The 23,631-nt window shown below is 42.0% G+C and overlaps 1 protein-coding gene across 3 annotated transcripts in view; it reads left to right on the top strand.

Moving 5' to 3' along the window:
• CHST9 (carbohydrate sulfotransferase 9) overlaps nt 1-23,631 on the top strand; it is a 313,123-nt gene that overhangs the window by 264,067 nt on the left and 25,425 nt on the right. For all 3 annotated transcript variants that reach the window (XM_056138165.1, XM_056138168.1, XM_056138166.1), the window contains exon 5: nt 13,099-13,136. In XM_056138165.1, the coding sequence (XP_055994140.1) occupies nt 13,099-13,136 (38 nt within the window). The remainder of the gene's footprint in view (nt 1-13,098; nt 13,137-23,631) is intronic.

Below are 23,631 nucleotides of genomic sequence, written 5' to 3'. Positions count from 1 at the left end.
CCTGTAGTTATTGTATACGTCTGGGCTTTGTAGAACAATGAGTAGTTGATTTGTTGACTGCTAGTTGCCTTATTTGTGTAAATATGGTTGGTCTTCTCTATGTTCTTTTGAGGTTTGAATGTATACAAAAACAATCATCACATTTTGACAAAGCATTCTGCACTAGGCACAGGAATATGAAACAAGCTTGTAGACTATTTTTGAAACAGGGTCTTGAACCATGCTTTCTTTTGTGTTTCCCAGCCTTTATTTCCCATTTTAAATCAGATATTTTGTCCCTCAAACTTTAAACATCTCCTGAATTTTTCCCCACTTCCTTAATTTCCTTGCCTTCCTTCCCCCAAAATAAACCCACATGCTATATAGAAGTTTCTGGTGTATCTCCAAAAGTCTTGAAATGATTTTTGAAATAAAAGACTTTTTTTTATGTAGGAGTATTGCTATGTATTCAGCCACTGATTAGCTGATTCAATTGTGCATGAACTCCACCTTACTTTTTTTTCATTTTTTATAATTTTATTTATTGAATCACCGTGAGAGCAGTTACAAAGCTTTCGGGTCTAAGTCTCGGTCATACAATGAAACACCTGTACCTTCACCAGTGCCCATTCTCCACCCCCAACAACCCCAGTATATACCCATCCCACACCCTCCCCCTACCTTTGGGGCAGATGATTTTCACATTACTCTCTACTTTGGTCACATTCAATATTTTGACACAAGACCCACCATTATTATTTGATATTTTATCCCAACTCTCAGATCTGCTGAAAAGGCAACAGCAGACAATTTGTTTCCTATTGCTGGTTATGATAACATATGATGTCGCGTGGCTGCAGTAGTAGCCGCGCAATTTTGAAATTCCGAAATTTTAACACTTAAATCTGGAGGGATTTCTGACAAAACCTGCTGGGTTCCGAGATTTGCTCCTGAGTCTCTGGAATCATGGCCATTAAGCAGCTTGATTAGGAGACAGAGAGACCATTCATGGGCGATGACTCGGGGTCTCGTTGGGGTGGGGAGGACAGGACCAACTCCACCCCCATCCCGTGAGGCCCAACATGTCTCATCACTGCAGGCCCAAACCTGACTTCCAATGGCCTCTGGAAGATGACAGTCACTGAGCCACTAAGAGGGAGCAGGTGGAGTGACAACCCCCTTTCCCCCCAGGGGTGGCCCAGCAACAGTAACCTGCTGCATGATCTGGACGCATTTCTGCCAAAAGCTGCTGGATTTCGAGATTTGTTTCTGAGTCTCTGGGATCATGGCCCTTAAGCAGCTTGATCAGGAACCAGATAGGCCATTTGTGGGAAATGACTTGGGGTCTCGTTGGGGTGGGGAGGACAGGACTGGCTCCACCCCCATCCCATGAGGCCCTGCATGTCTCGTCACTCTGGGCCCAAACCTGACTGTCCAGTGGCCTCTGGAGGATGGCGGCCACCAGGCCACTAGGGGGAACAGGCCAAGGCATGAAACCTATTCCCACCTGGCTTGGCCCAGCACCGGTAACCTACTGCAGGAACCGGACACCTTTCTGCCAAAAGCCGCTGGGTTTCAAGATTTGTTTCCAAGTCTCTGGGATCATGGTCATTAAAGCAGTTCAATCAGGAACCAGAGAGGCCATGCTGCCAATTATATAGCTGAGCCGGAGGTGGTTTGTGGGTGTGTTTCCCACATACCTAACTTTTGGCTGTTTACTTTCTTAGTAAACTTTGCCCGAAGTTTTTGGGGTCGGGCCAAAGGTACAGCAGCAATTTTGGGGTAACTGGAAGTCTGAAGGTGCCATCAGGCTGCTGATGCACTTGCCTCACAGGTACAGATTGACCTGCTGGTGGCACCATACCCCCTAATAAAAGACATTTAGAAATTAAGGATACTCCATTGCTTATTCCCATTCTCTGAAGATAGGACTATCACTTGATATTTTTTATGCCAAACATATGCTGCTGTATTTTATTATTCTTGAAGCCCAGTATAGAGAGGAGCAGTGAGGGGGTTTTTCATGTTGAAATTGGCATCAGGAGACCAAGGAAGGGAATGTATATCCAAGTCATTTAGGAATGTGTGCAGGTGCAAGAAACTTAGGTTAAAATGGATACAAGATTGTTTAATAAGAGAAAGAAGAATATGATGCCATTGTTACTGCTGAAACCAAGGTTTAGCATAAAATCTTGAATTTATGGTGAAAGAGGGTTGGAGAGTAGGGAAGCTTGAACCTGTCTGTTCTTTCCTTGATCATCTTTCCTCATCCATGAACTGAAGGAGACTGGAGCCCATGGCCTTCAGTGACCCTGTCACTGGATCAATCAACTATTATTTGATAGTTGATTTTGCTATATTGGTTATTTCCTTTCCCATTTTCTATCATTTTATTATATACATGATGATCCTTTTCCCATCTCTTTCTTTACTCTGGGAAGAGACTCTGGAAAGATACAATGAATCTTTAAAGGTAAAGAATATTTAAAATTAAAGGAATATTTAAAGATTCAATGAATGAATACTGTTCCCAGGAAGCCTCTGATCCCGGAAGTCATGCCCATCACCCGCCCCCAGAGCCACCTTACAGCACACAGCAGCAAAGAAAACTGGCAGGCAGGCCCCACATTCTCTAGGACCCACACTGAGCCGATATCACCGGAACGTCCCGGATGGGGTAGGTACTGTCTCCCCGCTTTCTCCAGATGGAATCCCGGCAACCATGAGCTTCTACAAGCATGGCTCTGGTATGCGGGTACCAGAACTGTTTTCCTGAACCTCATGGCCGCTTATGTGGCCACATGACATTTCCTGATATGCAAAGTGATCAATGGAAAGTAAATGATCTAGCGTTTGTCCCTGAAAGACAGGCTTGAATGGTGGTGGGAAAATCTGAGCAAAATATAATGCCCAGTTGAAACGTATCTGGATTGTGCAATTAACTTCGGTGTTATGCTACCCTGGGAGGGGAAGGGTGTCTGTCCCTCCACCTTTCCACCCCTTGCAGCTGCGGCATGGTGGCCTCCATCTTTTAGAGCCTAATGAACAGCCAGGTATGAGACTGCATTGATGAGTCATGTGGGGCCTCAAGAGATGGGGGGTGTGGAATCGACTCTGCTCCCCTCCATTACAATGCCCTAGTTTACCACCCTCAAATGCCTCCTGCAGCTCCTGAACAACCATGATCTCAGAGGCACACAAACCAGTCTCAGAACCCAGGGGCTTTGGGCAGTAATCCCTCTAGGCTTATTACTAAAACATCAGAAATCCAAATTTGCGTGGCCACTATTGCAGCCACACGACATCATATGCTCTTCATAATCAGCAATAGAAAACAAATTATCTAATGATGTCATTTTGGCAGGTCTGAATGTTGGGGAAAATTCCAAATAACAATGTTGGGTCTTTTGTCATAATATTGAATGTGATCAACGTAGAGAGAGAGAGTAAAGTGGAAACCCACAAGGGCAGGGGGTGGGGTGGGAGCGGGAGTATACTGGGGTTCTTGGTGGTGGAAAATGTGCACTGGTGAAGGGACAGGTGTTTGATCATTGTATGACCAATCGAGACTTAACTGAAAGGCTTTGTGACTGTTCTCACGTTGATTCAATAAATAAAAATTAAAATAATAATAAATAAAAATAAAAAATGAATGAATATTTATTGATATTTTAAAAATTCAAATAGAAACAATTTAGTTGTGAACAAAATGGGAGAGGAACAGAGAGCTGGGTGAGGTTGGAAAGATGGACAAAAGGTAGATGTGCAAAGCACATAGGATGTCAGGAGTTTAGAGGGAACAAGAGTAGAAGCAGGAAGATGACCAGAAGGCTAATGTTGTAATCCAGGGGGAGCTGTTGAAGTCTTGCAACAAGGCTGTGGTTAGGCACAGGAGGCCTGGATAAATTGATTTCAAAAGACTAAACACTGTCCCCTGATATCTATAGACTCGTCCCCCTGCCCTCATATGCTCCTACGGTACGGCTCCTGTTGTATTTGATCCCTTCCGCCTATTTTCTACTATTTCCTGGCCTTTTCAAAAACAATGGGTATGGCGCTCCGTTCTTTTACAGAAAGGAAAAAATAGAGGCTGAGTTTAGCAATTTTTCAGATCTTCTTTCTCCTGATTCTCTGGTGCCTTTCTTAAATATACTTTAATTGTGGAGGGGGCAAAGGAAAGGGTAGTGGGTAGGATGAAGGGACTGAAACTTAAGAGTCTTATAGTTATAAAATGTCAAATCATATAAAACAGAAAAATATAGTCGTACCTGCACCTCAAAAAAGAGGGAAAGATTCTTAATAATCGTATCTGTTTTTTCTTGCCCCATCTCAATTCTTAAATACTTCACATGGGGCACCTTCAAAACAGTCTGAGCATCCCTCCATATCCCTCCAAAATAATAATGCTGATGTCGGTAACTGCACAATAAACAATGCCTTGGAAAATAAAGGGATTCGGGGCTCATTGGGACCCAGCAAAGATCCCATCCTGTTTTGGTTACAGTTGAGTCCTCTGCTCTTAATATCTGTATGTAACACATAGTAGCGCTGTCCTCCCATTGTTCATTGATTTGCTCCAACGGGACACCAGTAACATCTCTATTGTGAGACTTGTTGTTACTGTTTTTGACATAACAAATACACCACAGGGAGCTTGCCAGGCTCTAATCTAATCTTTGTTGGTTATGTGAATAAATAAGCTACATGTGACTGATCTTTATTCTCTTTTTCTGTTACCAATTTGTCCCTGACATTTCTTCCATACACTTTTTATATATTCCAGCTTAACTTCCTTCATTTAGTCCTCCAGAATATAAACTTTATCCCTCACCTAGTTTACCCATTCCTTAAAAAAAAACCTTGGAAAAGAAACAAGTTTTTTTTTTTTGGCTTTTTGGATCACACCCGGCGATGCACAGGGGTTACTCCTGGCTCTGCACTCAGGAATTACTCCTGGCAATACTCAGGAGACCATATGGGATGCTGGGAATTGAACCCAGGTCGGCTGCATGCAAGGCAAATGTCCTAGCTGCTGTGCTATCGCTCCAGCCCCAAGAAACCAAAAATCCATCCCATCTGTTCACCAGTTCAATTTTCCTGCTCATCCCACCTTTAGTTAAGAAACCGTAATGATCTCCAAATTGTCTGCTAGTCTAAACATAGACAGTAGACAGGTGTCTGGGTCCTCCAAACCTATGTTGGTTGCGGTCTCCCCACACTCAGCAGTCTCCTCCAGTCATCTTTTTCCATGACACTAGATATAATCTGTTTAAAAAGTTCTGATTCAGTTACCACCTTCTCACTTCCTATTTTTGTATCCCAAGATGGATCGTATTTCAACTTGTTTTTAATCTCTTGTATTCATCCTATCTCTGAATATTTGCTCAAACATACATATATCCAGATGATTTTCTTGAATTCCATTAAGTAAAAGGCCAATAAATTAAAATTGGGTCCTTGAGTAATTAAGATTGGGTTTATTACATAATTCTGTATAAATTAAGACAATATAACAGTGTGAAATGATTTTAGTAGCAAAATTACATTTTAGAAGTGCTTTGTTCCCCAAGACCAACTACATTGGCTCTGCCTCCTGTGTTTCCACAATTCGTCATTCATAACTCTATTAAAACACTTCTCATGGTGTGCCACAATTTACCTCCAGCTTTTCTCTCCCTCTTGACTCGTGTAGGGGTGAGCATACTGCTGTGTGCATCTTTGTGTGCCCAGCATTTAGGAGGTAACTGACACATTGAAGACAGTATTTTTAGAATGAGAAGATAGTGAACTCATACCTTTAGTTCATTGTGCTATAAAAATGCTAGTTTGGAAATATTCAAAATGCTCCAATGTAGCTGGAATCTTAGGAACTTATCATTAAATGTAGACATTAAATTGCAGATTATTGCAAATCTCTGAGGGTTTCAGGAGATCTGTGGGTTCCTGCCCCTGCCTTGTTTTGTTGCATGTGGACATTTTTCTGAGGAGCAGATTCACAGATGCGCTTAGATTCTCAAAGGGGCCTACTGCCTTACAGAGGTTAAGAACCACTGTTTCAAGTTGTTTAGGCTGTAACAGAAGTCCTCCTGAAGTTTCATTAAATCTGGGTGTTGAATCAAACTAATTAAAATGGAGAGGGGCAATTAATGAGTCTCAACACAGAGTTTGGAGAAGTTAAGGCAGTTATCCTAGAATTATAATCTTCAAGAAATAGGTCTCAGATTGATGAGAGTGGTTGGGATTTCTATAACTTCCATACCTGAGATTCCTTATGAACAGTAGTGTCCCTAAATTATTTTCATCATAAGAATAGTCAACAGTGGCCATAACGTTCCTCTGAAGTTTATTTTGCTCTTGTTTTAAAAGACATAATGAGATTACAATTTGGGATTTGAGGGTAGCTATTTCTATGTACCACATACCCTGACAATTTAACAACCTTGTCAAGTATATTTGGTTTTTTTGTTTTGTTTTGTTTTGTTTTGTTTTGTTTAACCCATTTCAGTCCTTTTCTAAGCAAAGCTTAGAGGAACCAAACCCAACTGTGGACCAGACAAGGTTGGTTTCACTGAACATCAGCTGTGGCTGTGTGTTAAAAGAGTAGCAAGTTTTCAACTGAGGACGTTATATGGCCTCTGGCTATTAAATATGGGCAGCTATCTTCATGGATTTGATTCCTAGTCTCCTAATCTGAAACAAAATGAAGGAGGTGCAACAATCTCCACTGTACAAATTGTTCTAAGGATATGTTTGTCCAAAGTGCCTTGCACTGAGCCAGGGGCATCACAGTTGCTACATATTTGATTGCTTCATTCCCTGCCCCCTCAAAAGAACAAGCAAATCAGAGCTTTGAGCTTCTTTGAATCTATGGCTTCGGTAATAAGCTATCATACCAAACATTGTGGTTTAAAATTAAAAATGTAGCACTGTAACACTGTCCGTTGTTCATTGATTTGCTCTAGTGGACACCAGTTAACATTTCCATTGTGAGACTTGTTACTGTTTGGGGTTTTTTTGGCATATCTAATAAGCCACAGGGAGCTTGCCAGGTTCTGCCATGCAGGCAGTATACTCTCGGTAGTTTACTGGGCTCTTCGAGAGGGACAAATGAATTGAACCCAGGTCGGCTGTGTGAAAGGCAAATGCCCTACCCGCTATGCTATTGCTCCAATCCAAACTGTAGCACTGTAGCACTGTCTTCCTGTTGTTCACTGATTTGCTCCAGCGGACACCAGTAATGTCTCCATTGTGAGACTTGTTACTGTTTTTGGCATATCGAATATGCCATGGGGAGCTTGCCAGGCTCTGCCATGTGAGTGGGGTAGTCTCCATAGCTTTCTGGGCTCTCCGAGAGGGGCAGAGGAACCCGGGTTGGCCGCATGCAAGGCAAGATCCCGGCCCGCTGTGCTATTGCTCCGGCCCAAAATAAAAATGTATTCATCACGTAATGAGATTTAAAGACGACCGCTGGACTAGAGCTGTTACCGACTGGATTCCACGGGATGTCAAAAGACCGCGTGGCCGCCCACCTTTCAGATGGTCAGACTTCTTCATCAAGATCATGAACGATCGGTTTGAGGCCCTTCATGTTCCCGGAGCGAACAGATGCCATTGGGCTTCACTAGCATGCGACAGGGACAAATGGAGACGTTACTGGCGCCCGCTCGAGCAAATCGACAACTAACGGGAAGTTAAGTGATTAAGTGATTCATCATAAAGTTCTGGATATCAGCTTCAAATAAGTCTCAGACTAAGAGCAAGGTACTGGCAAGACTGCATTGCTTCTGGCTTCTCCAGAAAGGGTTCCATTTCCTTCCCTTTTCCGGTCTGAAGGCAGCTCCTGCTCCTGACTCTCTCCCCTTACAGCTGCTTCTTTGCCCCCACCCACCACAGCTGCTTCCATTGTCACATTGCTTTGGCTCTGACTCTCGCTCTCCAGTGACTCTCTGAGAAGTACCCTTCTGATAACATTGAGCACAGCCAGGAAATCCAAGATAATCTTTCCTGATGAAGACCCTGAATCATAGTGCAAAGTTCCTTTGTGTATTAGACACCACATCCACAGGTGCCAGAAATTAGAACATTTGGAGCATTTGGAGCAGACCGTTACTCTATCTAACTTGGTTGCCGTATCAGCATTCAGAGCCTTCATCTTTGTAATGTGGATAAGGCCATGCATCTCACTTAATAATGCCCTTTACTTTCTGTTCCATTTCCTATGATAAGTTTAATAGTATCATTATTCCTAGTTAACATTACCTCAGCTGAAACCTGGGGAGTTTCCCTGGCTGCCTTCTCTGTCTATCCTGTGTCAGTGTCCAGAACCTATCTCAGAAATGCCTCTAGCGCTTCACGCCCTACCGAGGTCACAAGTTGTCCCCCACGAGCAGCTCTCTGGCACAGCCATGGCTCCAGAGGCACAAGGACTTAATGCAGAGCCCTGCAGCTTGTGGCAAAAAAGTGAATGGACTATGCATTAATCCATGGTACCATGCCTTCCAGGAGGGAAAGGGTATTGCTCCTTTCTGCCTCCTCCCACCACCACCACTCCCCCGCCCTCCCCCCCCCACCCCCCGGCAGCAGGGTGACTGCCGCCTCAGAGCTTATTGGAAAGCCAGGTATGAGCCGGCGGTGACGGGGCAACTGTAACCTCATGGGAAGGGGGGGCGTTCCCGGCTGGCTCGTCCTTCATGCCCTACTGAGGTCACAAGTTGACCCCCACGAGTGGCTCTCCGGCACGGCCATGACTCCAGAGTCACAGAAACCAATCTCGTAATTATCTGGCTCTTGGCAGAAATCCCTCCAGACTTACCTAGTAAAATATCAGAAATCTAAAATTGCGTGGCTGCTGTTGTGGCTGTGCGACATCATATGGTCCTCATAACCAGCTATAGAAAACAAATTATTTCACTATGCCTTTTCAGTAGTTCTGATTGTTGGGTGGAAACTCTAAACAATAATGGCCCATCTTTTGTGGAAGTGATGAATGTAATCAAAGTAGATAGAGAGTTAAGTAGAAACCATCTGCCTCACAGGCATTGGGAGGGGTGGGAGGGGGTTATATTGGATTTCTTGGTGGTGAAAAATAAGTACTGGTGAAGGGAAAGGTGTTTGATCATTGTATGACCGAGACTTAACCCTGAAAGTTTTGTAACTCTTCCCACAGTGATTCAATTAATTAATTAATTAATTAAAAGAAAGAAATGCCTCTAGCTCCAGTAATCCACCATTCCTGCTCACTCCTGGACACTGCACAGTAGTCTCCCCTTCACTGTCAACTCCTCATCCATATCACCATCCCACTCATCTCCATCTAGAACAACTTTGATCACCTCATAATTCTGGAAACTCTTGTCAGGCTTCCCACAGCCTGTAAGCTAGCTCAGGTCAGCAATCTCCAAGGTTGATCTTACCCATTACCCCATTGCCTTCATCCCACCTGCTGTGATTGATATATACTGTATCACTCAGAAGATTTCATGATTCATCCAAGTGCATCCTCATGTTGTCTCTTCCTATACTAACTCCCTGGGGATATGCATTGCTCATATATTCTAAAGTTCATGCTCGTTTCATTTTTATTCTCACAGATCTGGAGAAAGGTAAATGTTATTCGCTCTATTCCAGGTCACTCAACCAGCAAGTGCATTGAATGACTCCAAACCGAACACTTAGTAAAAGGCAGAGCTGTGTTTAGATGCCAGGATGTTTTCTATTCCATTATCTAGAATCCAGTAGACTGCTACAGGAATAGATGGTGATGATTTGATTCTTCTGATCCTGATTTTTCTCTGAAGTTCCTTCCGGTTGCTCTTGGTTCCTTAAGGAAACAGAGCTAAGAATTTGTGGAACTGCAACCACCCCTGGCCTTCCTGCCTAATCTTAGCAAGGGAGCAGAGTTGAGTGATGCCTTAAAAATGCAAACCTGACCGAGCCATTTCCAATGCCTCTACCTTCATGAAGATCCTAATCACGTCAGTGGCAGAATTCCCACGAATCTAGGGGTGTTCATCAAGGTCTGAAACGGTCCCAGTCTTGCTTTATGTTTTTCACCTGCCTGTCTAGCATATCTCATACCACACCCACCTTACTTCACTCTGACCATGCTGGCTTCCTCTCTAACCTGGGAATCCCCCATGCTCCCTCCTGTCATTTGGCTTTGCATGTGCTTTTTCTCCACCCAAAAGTTCCCCTTCTTGGCACTACTAGTAACCTAATACCTAGGGCAAGTTTTTCACTACAAATCAGAAATCACTCTTTTTTAAAACACAGTATAATCTGACAAAAGAAATATGAATATTAAAACATATGAAAAGCGTGTGTACAATGTAATTAGAAAATTAGAATAAATGTTTATTAGATGAAGATTCTAGTACTGGGAACTGGCTTTTCAAAAATACTATAATTCAATAGTTCACTCTTCACTACACCACTCTATGTTGTGTTCTTTATGTTCTAGCCTGGTACAAGCATTTAGTTAAATCTCCAAATGTACTTTTAACTGATTGACTGCTTGGTAAATATTTCTTATTCACTATATGTTTCTTACTTCTAAAAATTTGGTGGTTTCTTTAAAAAACTAAGCATGAAACTACCATATTGCCCAGAAATTGCATGCCTGAACATGCATCCCACATAACTGGAAATGTATGTCCACATAAAAACTTGTATACAAATGTTGATAGCAGATTTATTTTCATTAGCCATACCTAGAAACTACTAAAACCACTGCTGTTTCTAAAGAAAGATTGATCACTTGATCACTTGACATCCCGTTACTCATCGATTTGCTCGAGTAGGCACCAGTAACATCTCCATCTGTCCCTGTCTTGTGCTACTGTAGACCAATGGTATCTGCTCGCTTCAGAAACACAAAGAGACTCAAACTGATTTTTCAGGGTCTTAACGAAGAAGTCTGACCATCTTGTAGTTGGGCAGCCATGCGATCTTTTGACATCCCGTGGAATCCAGTCAGTAATGGCTCTAGTCCAGTGGTCATCTCCAAATTCCATTACATGTCCAGATCATCTGATTTTCAATGCGTTGGCAAAAGAGTCAGCGTCCCAGATTCTTAATCATCGATGGAGGTCGGAACTCCGGATTCTTTCTCTCACTTGAGTGAAGCATGATACTTCAAGCATAGCTCTTTTGATTCCTAAAGTTTGAGTTTACTCAAACTAAACAAACTTTAGTCTATCCAACCAGGCAATACTAAACAATAAAAAGAAATTAATACACAGGAATATGCACAGAATCTTGGAAAACTCTGCAGAGAACTTTCTAGATTAAGAAAAGTTAATTCCAAAATACTATAAAGCAAATGTTTTATTTGCATAAAATTCTTGAAATGATAAAATAATAGAATTAGGGTAGGTTAGCAGTGGTCAGGAGTTAAGTAGAGTGGGGCCTTGGGAACTGGTGACAGTACAGTGGGTAAGGCACTTTGCTTGCATGTAGCTAGCCCGGATTGGATCTCTAGCAACCCATATGGTCCCCTGAGAACTACCAAGAATGATACCTGAGAGTAGAGCCAGGAGTTAAAAAGGAAAGGGGGCCTAGGGGAGGGAAATGGATGTCTCCATGAAAAGGCAATATGAAGGGTCCTTGTGCTGAACATAATCTCTCTTGTCTCTGTCATTGTTCCTGTTCTTGTGACATTATACACTAGATCCTCTGGCTGCGATCATTGGAGAAAGCTGAAGAAAGCATGCATGGATGGAAGTGTTCACACATACTAACAATCATGCTGCAAAATTTCTTGTGTCTCTTCTTTCCTTGTAGTTAGTTAATATTACTAAGAAGTATTTCTTCTACTTAGAACATATATGACATTGATCACTTTGGGGCTATTCTCACAATAACTAAGGTTTGTTATTTTAGAATATTATTTATAAGCCTCTATTGCTGGTATACATTAATTGCTGATTTACTTTTTCTGTCCTGACCAAGCTACCATTTATAGAAGTGTTGATTTGTACTGTATTGCCTGACAGTACTGGAATATTGGAATCACGACGATCACGACCATCCTGTTATTCGTCGATTGCCTCGAGCAGGCCCCAATAACATCTCCTTCGTCCTAGCCCTGAGATTTTTTAAAAAGTGCCATATTCAAGGCTCTTTCAGAGTTAGGAGAATGAGACACATCATTGTTACTGGTATTTGGCATATTGGGTACGCCACGGGGAGTTTGCCAGACTCTGCCATGTGGGCATATAACATTCAGTAGCCTGCCAGTCTGTCCAAAGTAGGAATGAGATAATAAAATGTCTCGGAGCTGCAAATGCGGCCGCGCTTCCGGGAGCTGGGTTTTATAGTCTCTGGGTCTTGGCCGTTGATCGGATTACATGGCGCCAGAGGGCCAGTTGGTGGGTGTGACCCCCCGCCTACTGGAATTTGGAGGATCTGGGTGGAGGATGCTCAGCCCTGATCCGAGCAGGCTTGGAGATCTCAGCCCAGGGACCCTCATGCCTTTGTTCCTCTGCCGGTACTTTCATGTGTGTGGAGAGTGATCTCACCATGGTGGTGGCTGCTTCTGGAGGTCTTCGGCTGCCAGAACTCTGGTCGGGGCGGGGAGGGAAACTCAATCCACTCCCCTCCAAGGGGCCCCGGCGAGGACAGCCAGGCGCGGGGGCAGGACACTCTGCTGAATATTGGAATATCTTTAGCATTTTCATAGGTGAGAGAAAAGACTTTTAAAGTGTCCCTTCTGCTTCCTTATACCATAAGTCTCCTTGTCCAGTCCTAAAGGTTCTGTGAGCTCAGAGTTAGTATCATACTGACCCAAGTTGTCATTGTTGGGAAACCTCTGATGGGCTTTTATTCATCTCTTCACCATTTCTCTGTCGAGGTTTAATACAGTTAATATCACTCTTCCTCAATTTCCACTCTGCTTTCTGTTTTCTTTGCCCAGTGGGTTTTATTTAGGCTTTGACTTGATTTTTCATGCCAAGTATTGGAGTGGTTGTAAATTTTCATCATATCATACAGATCCTTGCTCCGAAAGCCTGTGGGTGCTCTTGGAATTTGGAGTTCAGAGCGAGAACAGCGAAAGATCAGCACTGCCTTCAATTCATTTTAATACTGTGATGTTAAATTTCTATTTTCTTCCTTTTTCAGTGACTAAAGAAAAGATCCAGGATCACATCATCAACCAGGTATTTTCTCACATCTTATAATACAGAATTTTGCTTTAACTGCTAATGATTAAGATATTGTAAATATTTTTTAAAACAAGGCATTGCTAATTATTAGATATACACAATATGCATGTTATTGGTTCCAAGAAAAAAATAAATTTTGTGGTATGATTATATATGGGCTGGAGCGATAACACGGCAGGTAGGGCGTTTGCCTTGCACGCAGCCAACATGGCCGAGCCGAGTTCTATTCCTCCGCCCCTCTCAGAGAGCCCAGCAAGCTACCCAGAGCATCTCGCCCTCAAGGCAAAGCCTGGCAAGCTCCCTGTGACATATTAGATATGCTAAACACAGTAACAACAAAGTCTCACGATGGAGACATTACTGGGCCCGCTTGAGCAAATCGATGAACAACAGGAGGACAGTGACAGTGAAAGTGATCATATATACTTTTCTTGTACCCGATGGCAGTTTCTTTCTCTCTACAACACACCATTCTCTCCAAAGCTGGAAAACAATGGGAAGTTAGAGCTCTGCCAATTCTGCCTTCCCTCTGAGTGTATCTGACTCTGCACCGACCCTATCCTGGCTTCCCAGGAATACTTTTATCTACTTGTCCCTTAACCCTGTTTGGGTGTGTTTTTACACACCCAAATTTTAATATGCCCAAATAAATGTCTCTCCCTCCTGAACAGTTAAGACCTGTTTTACAGAAGTTTAACAGAAATTAAGTTCTAGTTTTATGTCATCTATCCCAAAGGCATTGTAAACTCATCAAATTTAGAAGTAGTTAACTTGGCGTGGGGGTAGGGAATAGACATGCAGTTCAGTGAGCTAAGCCAGTGTAGTGTGTTGAATGCAGGTGACCTGGGTTCAGTACCCATCACCGCATGCACTTTCAATTATTGCAGAAAACAATTACAATATTGTATTTAAAAAAATTAAAAAGATAAGTACTCTAGTGGTCCAGAAAAGCCAAGCAACAGCTAATTGCTAAAGTTCTGTGGCATTGTTATTCATTTAAATCTCATAAGGAATACTTCTTAGAAAGAGATACATTTCAACAAGCTGACATGTTAAAGCATAAAATACTCATTTCTTTAATTGTATTTCTTTTGGAGGGGCACACTGGGCATGCTCAGGGATTACTCTGCACTAACCATATGGGATACTGGGAATAGAACCCAGGTAGACTGCATACAAGGCAAGCACCCTATCCTCTGTACTTCGCTCCAGCCCTGTTTTCTTTTTTTATATATATTTGAGGACAAGCAGAGCATGTAGACACCAAATGGAATGCTCAAAACGTATTTACTAACAAATGTAAACATTGATTTGATGCCAGGTAAAAATCATAATGGTTTGTAGTTCAAACAGAAGAATGAAAATGTTCAGACTTCAACATCATCAAAGATTTTTATGTTACTGATACAGTCATTCCCAGAACCACTGTTTTGTTTAATCAGTGTCTTCCAGGGCTGGAAAATAGTGCAGTGGGGAAGACTCATACCTTACACATCCCCAACCCAGGTTCAATCCCTGGCACCACATAATCAGGGCTGGTCAGGAGTAATGCCTAAACACAGAGCCAGGAGTTAAACCCTCAGCACCACCAGGTGTGACACCCAGACCAAAACCAAAACAAAGGGTTTTTTGTTTCCATGTCTACCAGCCTGTGTTTCCAATTCCATGGTGGAATTTCTATTCTTTTAGGAGGGAGGTGCTTCCCATCCTCTAGAAAGCACCGGCTCTACAAGTCGAAGAGGCATCTTATCTCTCTGACAAGGAGTCAGGAAATGAAGTGACCCTCCTTCTTTAAATAATTCTGCCACCAGAAGAATATGGCTTTTGAGAAACACTTTTAAAAACTCACTTTGGATAATCAATACAATTATCAGAAAGGAATGTAAAATGGAGCACTGTTAAGCATTAATCTTGCCCCCTAAATCCTTCCCACTAGGCAATATAGATTGTATAATTAAATTGAAATTGAAAATCGAGTCTTTATTTTTTTTACCCATTAGGCAGGCTGTGAGTTGCACACCAATGTGAGGAACTCCAGCCTGCTGGCCAGTGCCCAGCGTGCTTTTGTAGCCGGCAGCTATTCCACCGCACCTGAGCTCTGAGAACAAACAACTATTTGAGTTCTCTGTCGGGAATGCTGGATTCTTTCCTGTGCAATTCACGGGGGGAATTAGTATGCTTTTAAAGAGTAGCTTGTTAATGCTGCTTGTTTACGAGAAGAGGACAAAAATGAGCAGTGAACTGTTTGGCAGCTTATGTCCCAGAATGGGGATGAAAGCATGACCCATTTTTTCAAGCTATCTTTGGCAGTCCAATGCAGTCTAACAATTTCCTCTCTGAAAATAAATGTTCCTTGGAGAGATTAAATCCTGTAGAGTGTTGGTGGTGATGGTGGTGGGTTGTTTGGGGTAGGTTGGGGAAATAATTTTTACTAGGGTAGATTAATAAACTTAAAATACTATCCCCAAAACACCTTCAAAACCAAATTAGAAAATGGTTGGTATGAGAATGGGAAATTTGATTGGAAAATTCTCTTCACTTCATTTTTGGAGGCTGCATTATTATGTGGTAGGCCATTGAAACCTGTAGTTAACTAATACTGTCTGTTTATCCTTTTTAGAAAATAAATCATTGAAGCCCATAGTCAGCTAATACTTTGTTTTTAAATCCAGATGGTGGCAAAGGTGGATACTGAATATGGGGCTTCTGTGCAGGGGATGTGCATCTTTTAGAGAATTTTTTTTTAATTTTTATTAGTGAAACACCTTGAGGTACAGTGGTAAAGGTAAAGGTAAAGGTAAAGGCCCTCCCGTTGATCATCGATTTGCTCGAGCAGGCCCAGTAACGTCTCCATTGGAGACTTTGTTGTTACTGTGTCTGGCATATCGAATACTCTCAGTAGCTTGCCGGGCTCTCCGAGAGGGGCGGAGGAATCGAACTCGGGTCGGCCATGTTGGCCGCTTGTAAGGCTAACGCCCTACCCGCTGTGCTAGACTTACAAATTTGTGTGCTTAGGTTTCAATTATACAATGTTCGCATACTCATCCCTCCACCGGTGCCCATTTTCTACCACCACTGATACCAGTATCCCTCCCACCCCCCATTCCCCCCATTCTACCCTGCCTCTGTCACAGGGCATTCCTTTTTGTTCTCTCTCTCCTTTGGGGTGCTGTGGTTTGCAAAAGAGGCATTGAGTGGAAATCATGTTTGGTCTGTAGTCTACTTTCAGCATGCATCTACCATCCTGGGGGGATCCTTGAAGAATATTTAGTTCAGACATTGTCTGTGACAGACTCTCCTTCCCCAGTTGCCTCATTCACAGAGAGCCAACATACTGCTACCATGAAATATCTCGTTCTTACCCAGGTCCTTAAGTTCTTATGCAAAATTACCATATAAAATCCTGGCTGCTTATGAAGTTATAGTTATTTAACAGCTTTAAGAAAGTCTTTTTGGGCCCACATTGTCCTGTGTTTCCAGATGGTTTGTCCCTTCATGTCAGTGACTCTGGCTCCCTCTGCAATATCCCTGGTATGTCCCCTTCTGTCTTGCGATGTCCTCCTAGTATATCACTGATGTTTTGGGATCCACCTCTCCTTGATGGTTCTAACTGCTCTTTGTCCCTTTGTTTTCCCTTGATTTTTCTGCCCACTGCTTCCTGGCACAACAAGAGGCTGCCGTTCATCTGGGTGCAAGTGTGAGATCCAAAAGGATGTTGATAATCTGTTTCCCCCTTTTAAGCGTTCCTGTTCCCTACCCTTAGCAGTTCCATCTTCTGTCTGACTGGCTGCCCCTCGTGTAGGAGAGATTCAAAAATGACCAATTGAATTAAATAGATTGCCTGCTTACCCCCCACACACAACTTGCACCATGATACCATCAGAAGAATGTGGCTGATTATGCATTTATTTGTGTTTGCCACCTTGTTGATAACTGCTGGCTGAGTTGCTGAAAGCTGGGGTAGCTCTGGCAATCTCTTAAATTAGACACCAACAAAGTGTACCAGGCTGACTAACTCTTCCTTGGACCAAATCTTTTCTTGTAGCATTCAATAATGATAGGATTTCACTCAGACTAAAACTTCTTTCAGTACTGTAGTCAAGGCAGGAGAGCAGGAGAAGTAATACAAGCTTAAGAAGCTTACTTCGTAGGCAGCCAACTCTGGTTCTGTCCTTGGCACTGCAGGCACCACATGGGTCTTCCAGAAGGCTCCTACACTGCTGGGTGTGACACAAAAGCAAAAAAAAAAAAAAAAAAAAAAAAAAAAAAAAACGAAATCAGTCCTTTCAAATCCACACCGCCTTATCAACTTAAGTGTATTTCCTGTTCTGAATCCTTGTTTTTTTCAAGTGCTCACAGCATCTTCACCAAGAATAGATTCTACCTACAGGAGCCACTTCCTTCACAATAAGCAGTTCTTCACCCGTCTGAATTTTGATTAGGAGACTGCAACAAATCCCTCACCTCTTGAGGCTCCACTTCTCATTCTAGTTCTCTTGTCGTTTCCACCACATCTGCAGTGACTTCCTTCGCTGAAGTCTTAAATCCTTTAAATTCATGAGGGTTGAAATTCATATTTTACAAACTTTCTCCCACTAATCGTAGTTCTTTATTTTTTGTTTCGGAATTTGGACCACAACTAGCAGTGCTTGGTAACGACACCCAGCTGTGCCCTGGAGACCGTGCAGCGTTGAAAATCTGGCCTGGGCCTCTTGCTTGCAAAGCTTCCTCTCAGTCCAGTAAACTATCTTCCTCACACCACTTTCTTTTTGAGGGGGACTTAAAAAGAAGAGTGGGGAATCATATTGAACATACTGAATAGTGCTCAGGAACTACTCCCCTCGGTGCTTAAGGTTACTCTGGATTTCCTTCGACCCCATCAGATATTTTCAAACAGTTCATTCTTTCAATCATCTTTGCTGATAAGAGGGAGGAGGTCTTGCAGATAGACCCACTTAAAGAGTAATTTGCAGGGCAATATCTTTCACAACAACAACTCAGCCTTGAGAGCCTCTGCTTTAAAATAAACCTCTTGCCAAAAAAAAGACATACAGAAGGTGGGGTGGAGGTGGCAAATCTTTGCTCTCCTGTAACACCAAGAGAAATCATGTGGTTTAGAAGACCTCAAATGGCACAAAAACAAAAATACAAAGATGTTCTTTCCTGTCTGGGGTTTTAAAGTTTGAAACCTTTTGAGCATCTGCAAAATGTGGAAGATCTACTAAATTGAAGCATCTCATCAAGTGCATAACATTAAGGCAAAAACAAAAAATAATAGTCAACCCATGAAACCAGAGACAGGGCAGCTTTAATTTTAAGGTTCCATGGCTCATGCCCCAAGTGGAGGCAGCTGTGCAGTCTCCAGGAGACATCCTCCCGCCCTCCCGCTGATGTCGGTGGGCCCCATGGGTGACTTATGTGAAGTGGGAAGGAGAAAGACGGTCACTCTCTCCCCAACTGCCCCTGTCACCCGGGACCCAGGGTTACTGGGTTCTTGTCTTGCCTTGCAGAAAGGAATTTCAGTAGTAGACAAGCAGTGAAATAAGCAGATTTTATTTGGAGGATTTTTAAGGCTTGGAGGGGGAGAGAGTGAGAGAGAGTAACATACTCAAGAGAGAACACGGGCTTCTCCAAGGGCGGAGAGAGAGCCCCTACACACATACCAGCATTAGACACGAAAGCATGAAAGTACACATCTCAAGAGGGGAGATGTGGGCTACACATGTGTTCAGCCACCACATGTGTTTGGCCGCGTGGGTGCAAAAAGCATATGGGCTGGGCAGCATATGTGCACCCTTTCTTTGTTCAGGGTGGCCTTTATAGGGTTTCTCCAACCTGCCCCAGGTTGGCCTCTTAGCTAAGGAGGTTACCAGGGGGGTTGGTAAAGGTAATGATCTTCTTTGGAATTCCTTTCCCAGCCTTTTGTTCCTGCAGGAGCTTCTCTGGGTCTGTTGCTGTACATAGGTGGGGGCCTTATCAGGCCTTAGTTTCTGTTTTTCCTATTTTTTTCAGGGCTGGCTTTTGCCATTGCCTTGGGAGAGGGCCTTCCCTGTCTACCAGCCTACATCACCGCCACCTGCGCCAGGGTGCAGTATGTGTGTATATTGGGGTGGCACTTTCGAACTGCCTGGCAATGGAGTCAGGAAAATGAGGGCTAAGGTCCAAGCGCCACCCTCTCCAGGAACCTGCAGTGCAAGCTGAGGCCCCTTGGCATTGCCTTGCCCTCTTGAACTGTATCAGGGCTTCTTCATTCTCCCTTGCTCAGACCAGTCCCATGGGGAAAGCTGCAGAACCCAGATGGAAAAGAGCATCTGATCTTGGATATAGCTTATGGCTAAACTTTTCAACATTTAGCCCACTAGTTCAGCAATAGAGTGCATGTTGTACACATGTAAATCCCTGAGTTCTACCCCAGGCAACAAAAGAAGAGCAAAAATAAAACAGCATTTTCAATATTTGATCCTGTTGTGCAGGGTTTCATTCTTGGTTGAACCCCCTCTCCCATTGGGCATGATCCTTCTCTGACATCTACAACATATTTTTAGAAGTCAACTTGGATTCCAATAAAAGGTCAAGATCAAATATACTTTCCCCGATCTATAGGATAAAATCCTAATCTCTTACAGTGAAATCCAAGGTTCAGTCATCTTATAATTCCTTTTAAAAGAGGCTCCTCACCTCCTTAGTTCTTATTCCCCAGTCGACTTTTTTATGTAAATCATTTGCCCTGTATAGGTTACTTGCCCAAGTACTAACCCCTGTCTCTGCATGTAAAAAAATTTCTTGGATTCTAAGACCTCTCTCAAATACATTTGTGAAGCTTTCTTCATAACAAATCTACAAATAATGTCTCCCTCTTCTATATATTGTGTTATTTTTCTGCCCTTTTGCTAGAAATTCTTGCATTTTCTAATCTAAATTCTTGTTATTTAAACGCCAACTCAATTAGGATACATCAAAAAAATTAAGGTGTAATCTTTGTGGATACACAGTGTTATTTATGGGATAAAATTGTATGTGGTTTAATTTCTGTAATGACCATTTCTGTAATGACCGAGACCCTAAGTATGTGCTGGGGCTTCTATGATTGTCCCCATAGCCAGACCCTACATTTGGACATTCTAGTGCCTGTACGCTGAACTGCTCAAACCTGGTTTATCATTGGTTTGATTTGGGGTGGAGGAGAGCGCATTGTGGAGTTTGGGCCACACCTGGTGGTACTCAGGGACTACATCTGGTTCTGTGTTCAGGAGTAACTCCTAAACGTGCTCAAAGGACCATATGTGGTGCTAGCATTCACACAGGTTGGTCACATGCTAGGCCAGCACTTTTACCCAGAAACAGAAGGGACAAGCTAAGACTGACCAGGGTCAGTGGTCAGACAGGCAAGTATGGAGAGAATGGAAAAACAGAAACACAGAACTTTATTTTATTTTAAATCTAATTTCCTCATTGTCCTTTAGAACAGTGAACAGTTTGCTTGGGGCAAGACATGGGTTCCAGATTTTTTGTCTTAAATGTAAATATGTCAGTATCATTCATTTAAAATGGGGTTACATTACTTACCACTATTCTCAATATACTTAGCACTATTCTCATTATGCAATACTAATACTATTCTCAATATAACCATGCAGTTTAGAGGTCATTTTGACTTAAAGATTCTCTTTGTGAGTTGAACACCAGCAAAGCTAGCAAGCACCCCACTCCCCTAGTTCTATTTTACGACTACTTTTTCTAATCAGAAGCTGTGCTTTCAAAGAACTTTTCAACTTATGAGACTTTCCCAAAACTTGAGAGCAAAACTATGAACAGATCAAAAAATAGTGGCACTATGGTTGGAAGCTGCCTCACGAGCTGGAGGAGAAGGCAGCTGGGATAGAGAAGGGATCACTAAGTCAATGATGGTTGGAGGGATCACTCAGGATGGGAGGTGTGTGCTGAAAGTAGATAAAGGACCAGACATGATGGCCTCTCAATATCTGTATTGCAAACCATAATGGCCAAAAGTAGAGAAAGAATAAGAAGGAAATTATCTGCCATAGAGGCAGAGGGTGGAGTGGGGTGGTGGTGGTGGGAGGGACACTGGGGACATTGGTGGTAAAGAAAGTACACTGGTGGAGGGATGGGTGCTCGATCATTGTATGACTGAAACTGAATTATGAAAGCTTCGTAACTATATCTCACAGGGATTCAATAAAAAATAAATAAATAAATAAATAAATATTACAACCCCTCCCACCTTCTGGAGAAATAAATAGTGGCTAACAAAAATGGCTTTATAAAAGATGATCTTGACTAAAAGTCAGATGGCTCCATTGCTATAAAATGCTTAGTTGTAAATGTTAAAGGACTGAGACTCACCTCTGTATTTGGAAGTCAAGAAAATTAAAATATTATGTAATACTTACATATAATAAAATATTATGCATTATGCAATACTAATAATATATAATATTAAGTACTATATAATATTATGTATACAAATAGGCAATAGTCTATTGAAATATATTAAGACAAAGAAAATATAAGAAAACATCCCTCAGATATTTTAAAAGTATGAACGCTGAGGAGAAAGTAATGGTTAGAATAAAAAGAATTATTAGCAACACTGCAAGATCTATTAGCAATCAAATATGCAAATGTTTCTCACTGGAGCACTCAAAGCTTCAAATAATTGTGACCAATAACCATGCTAGTCACTCAGTGCTCTGTATCATTTATTTGTCACAACCACTCTATGAAGGTGGAAAATTAATTTTCTTTTTATAGAGGTGGAAATACACCCTTGAAAGGTCTAGTAATTGTTCAGGTCCTGCTGCGCGTTATCACTAAATTAATAATCATCATCTTTCTGGGAGTAGGAACTAGGTTAAATTTACATAAAATTATCTCATTTAAACCCCACAGCAGTAACCTGTGAGCTTGGTCCAAGTCAGGGGAGTGAAGGAAGGTACTGTGGTTAAGTAGCCAGCCCAAAGGAGCAGAAGGGATGGAGACCTTCTAGCTCCAGCGTCAGCACCAGCCTTGCTCTGCACTTTACAACTTTTGTTCAAGGGACAGATGAGTAGTGCAGTGGGTAAGGTGCTTGCCTTACACACAGCCAACAAGGTTTGATCCTCCGTACCAAATAAACTCCTTCAAATGCCACCAGGACTGACTGCTGAGCACAGAGCCAGGAGTAAGCCCTGAGAACCACTGGGTATACCCTCTTTCCCCACTTTTTTTTTTTTTTTTGCTAAATGGGCACCTGAGCCAGGTGCATATCATTTCATGTTGCTGCTGGGTGATTTCACCGCTGGTTTTGACACTTGTTCTATTCATTAAGTAATCTCACCTAGGACCCTCCTAATGCAGTTGTTTGACACCATCACTGAAGCATTTAATTATGGCATCCAAAATACAGGTATTTTGATGAAGTAGGACTATTTTTTGAAGAATTTTAATTATCATGACAAGTATATACTCACTCTGAAGTTCCCATTGAGCATTAAACTAATTTTTTGTAATTAGTAAGTGAAAATCAAGTGAATCTTGTCTAAGAAAAATCTAATTGTCAACTGAAAAAGGATTAAAAACTGAAAAAAAATGAGTATACATTGGGATAATCTGTTGCCCACAGGCAATTTTCCTCAGCAAAGAACAGAACAGAACTATCATGAACATAAAATGACATTTGAAGTAGAAACCATTATTCTCACCAACTATCTAATGTTTTTATTTTCCAGAAAATCACCTTCTAAATACTCATTTCTAAGTCCTTCACAGTAATAACTTGTCATTGTGTATGTTATCCTAAAAATATATATGGATATATATGGATATGGGATATTGAAACTGTGATGGGAAATGTGGTATCTATTTTTAACAATAAAAATTATTCACTTGCGACTGAGGGTATGAGTCAAGTGGTAAAGTACATGCCTTGCCTGTGTGAGCACTCAGGCCCAATTCCCAGCATAGCATGGCCTCCTGAGCATCACCAGGAATGTGCCTCTTGATAATGAAAAAATATTCCTTCACAATCTGATGTAAATGAGTTATGCCATCTAAGATATTATGTACTAGGCCAGTGGCATCAAGTCTGTAGATAATTTTCTACTCAAGCTGTTTCTCTTCATTTCTCTTTTGTTTGTCTGAGAATATCCTTTCCCACTTTTACCTGAAGATGAGTAACTGGGTGGATGAAATTTTCAGCTTAGCCTGTGTTATTGGCAAAATTAATTGGATTTTTTCTCAAAACAGAACACACACACACACACACACACACACACACACACACACACACACCAAGTTCTCTTAGCTAGAACCCAGTATTCAGTAACCCAAAGTTTAATTTCTGTAGAAAATTTTTCTTTCACTCATAAGATTAAAGCTAGAATCAAAATAAGGCACAGAGTCCATTTGTCATCATATTTGAATATAATTTTTGTCTACTTTGCCTTACCTATTTTATTCTTTCTCCTCATGATAATTATATGAATGAGAG

Source organism: Sorex fumeus, unplaced genomic scaffold (genome assembly GCF_029834395.1).
Source record: "Sorex fumeus unplaced genomic scaffold, SorFum_2.1 ptg000128l, whole genome shotgun sequence".
Classification (NCBI taxonomy): domain Eukaryota; kingdom Metazoa; phylum Chordata; class Mammalia; order Eulipotyphla; family Soricidae; genus Sorex; species Sorex fumeus.
The sequence above is the reverse complement of the archived record's forward strand: the minus strand, read 5'-3'. Positions and strand labels throughout refer to the sequence as shown.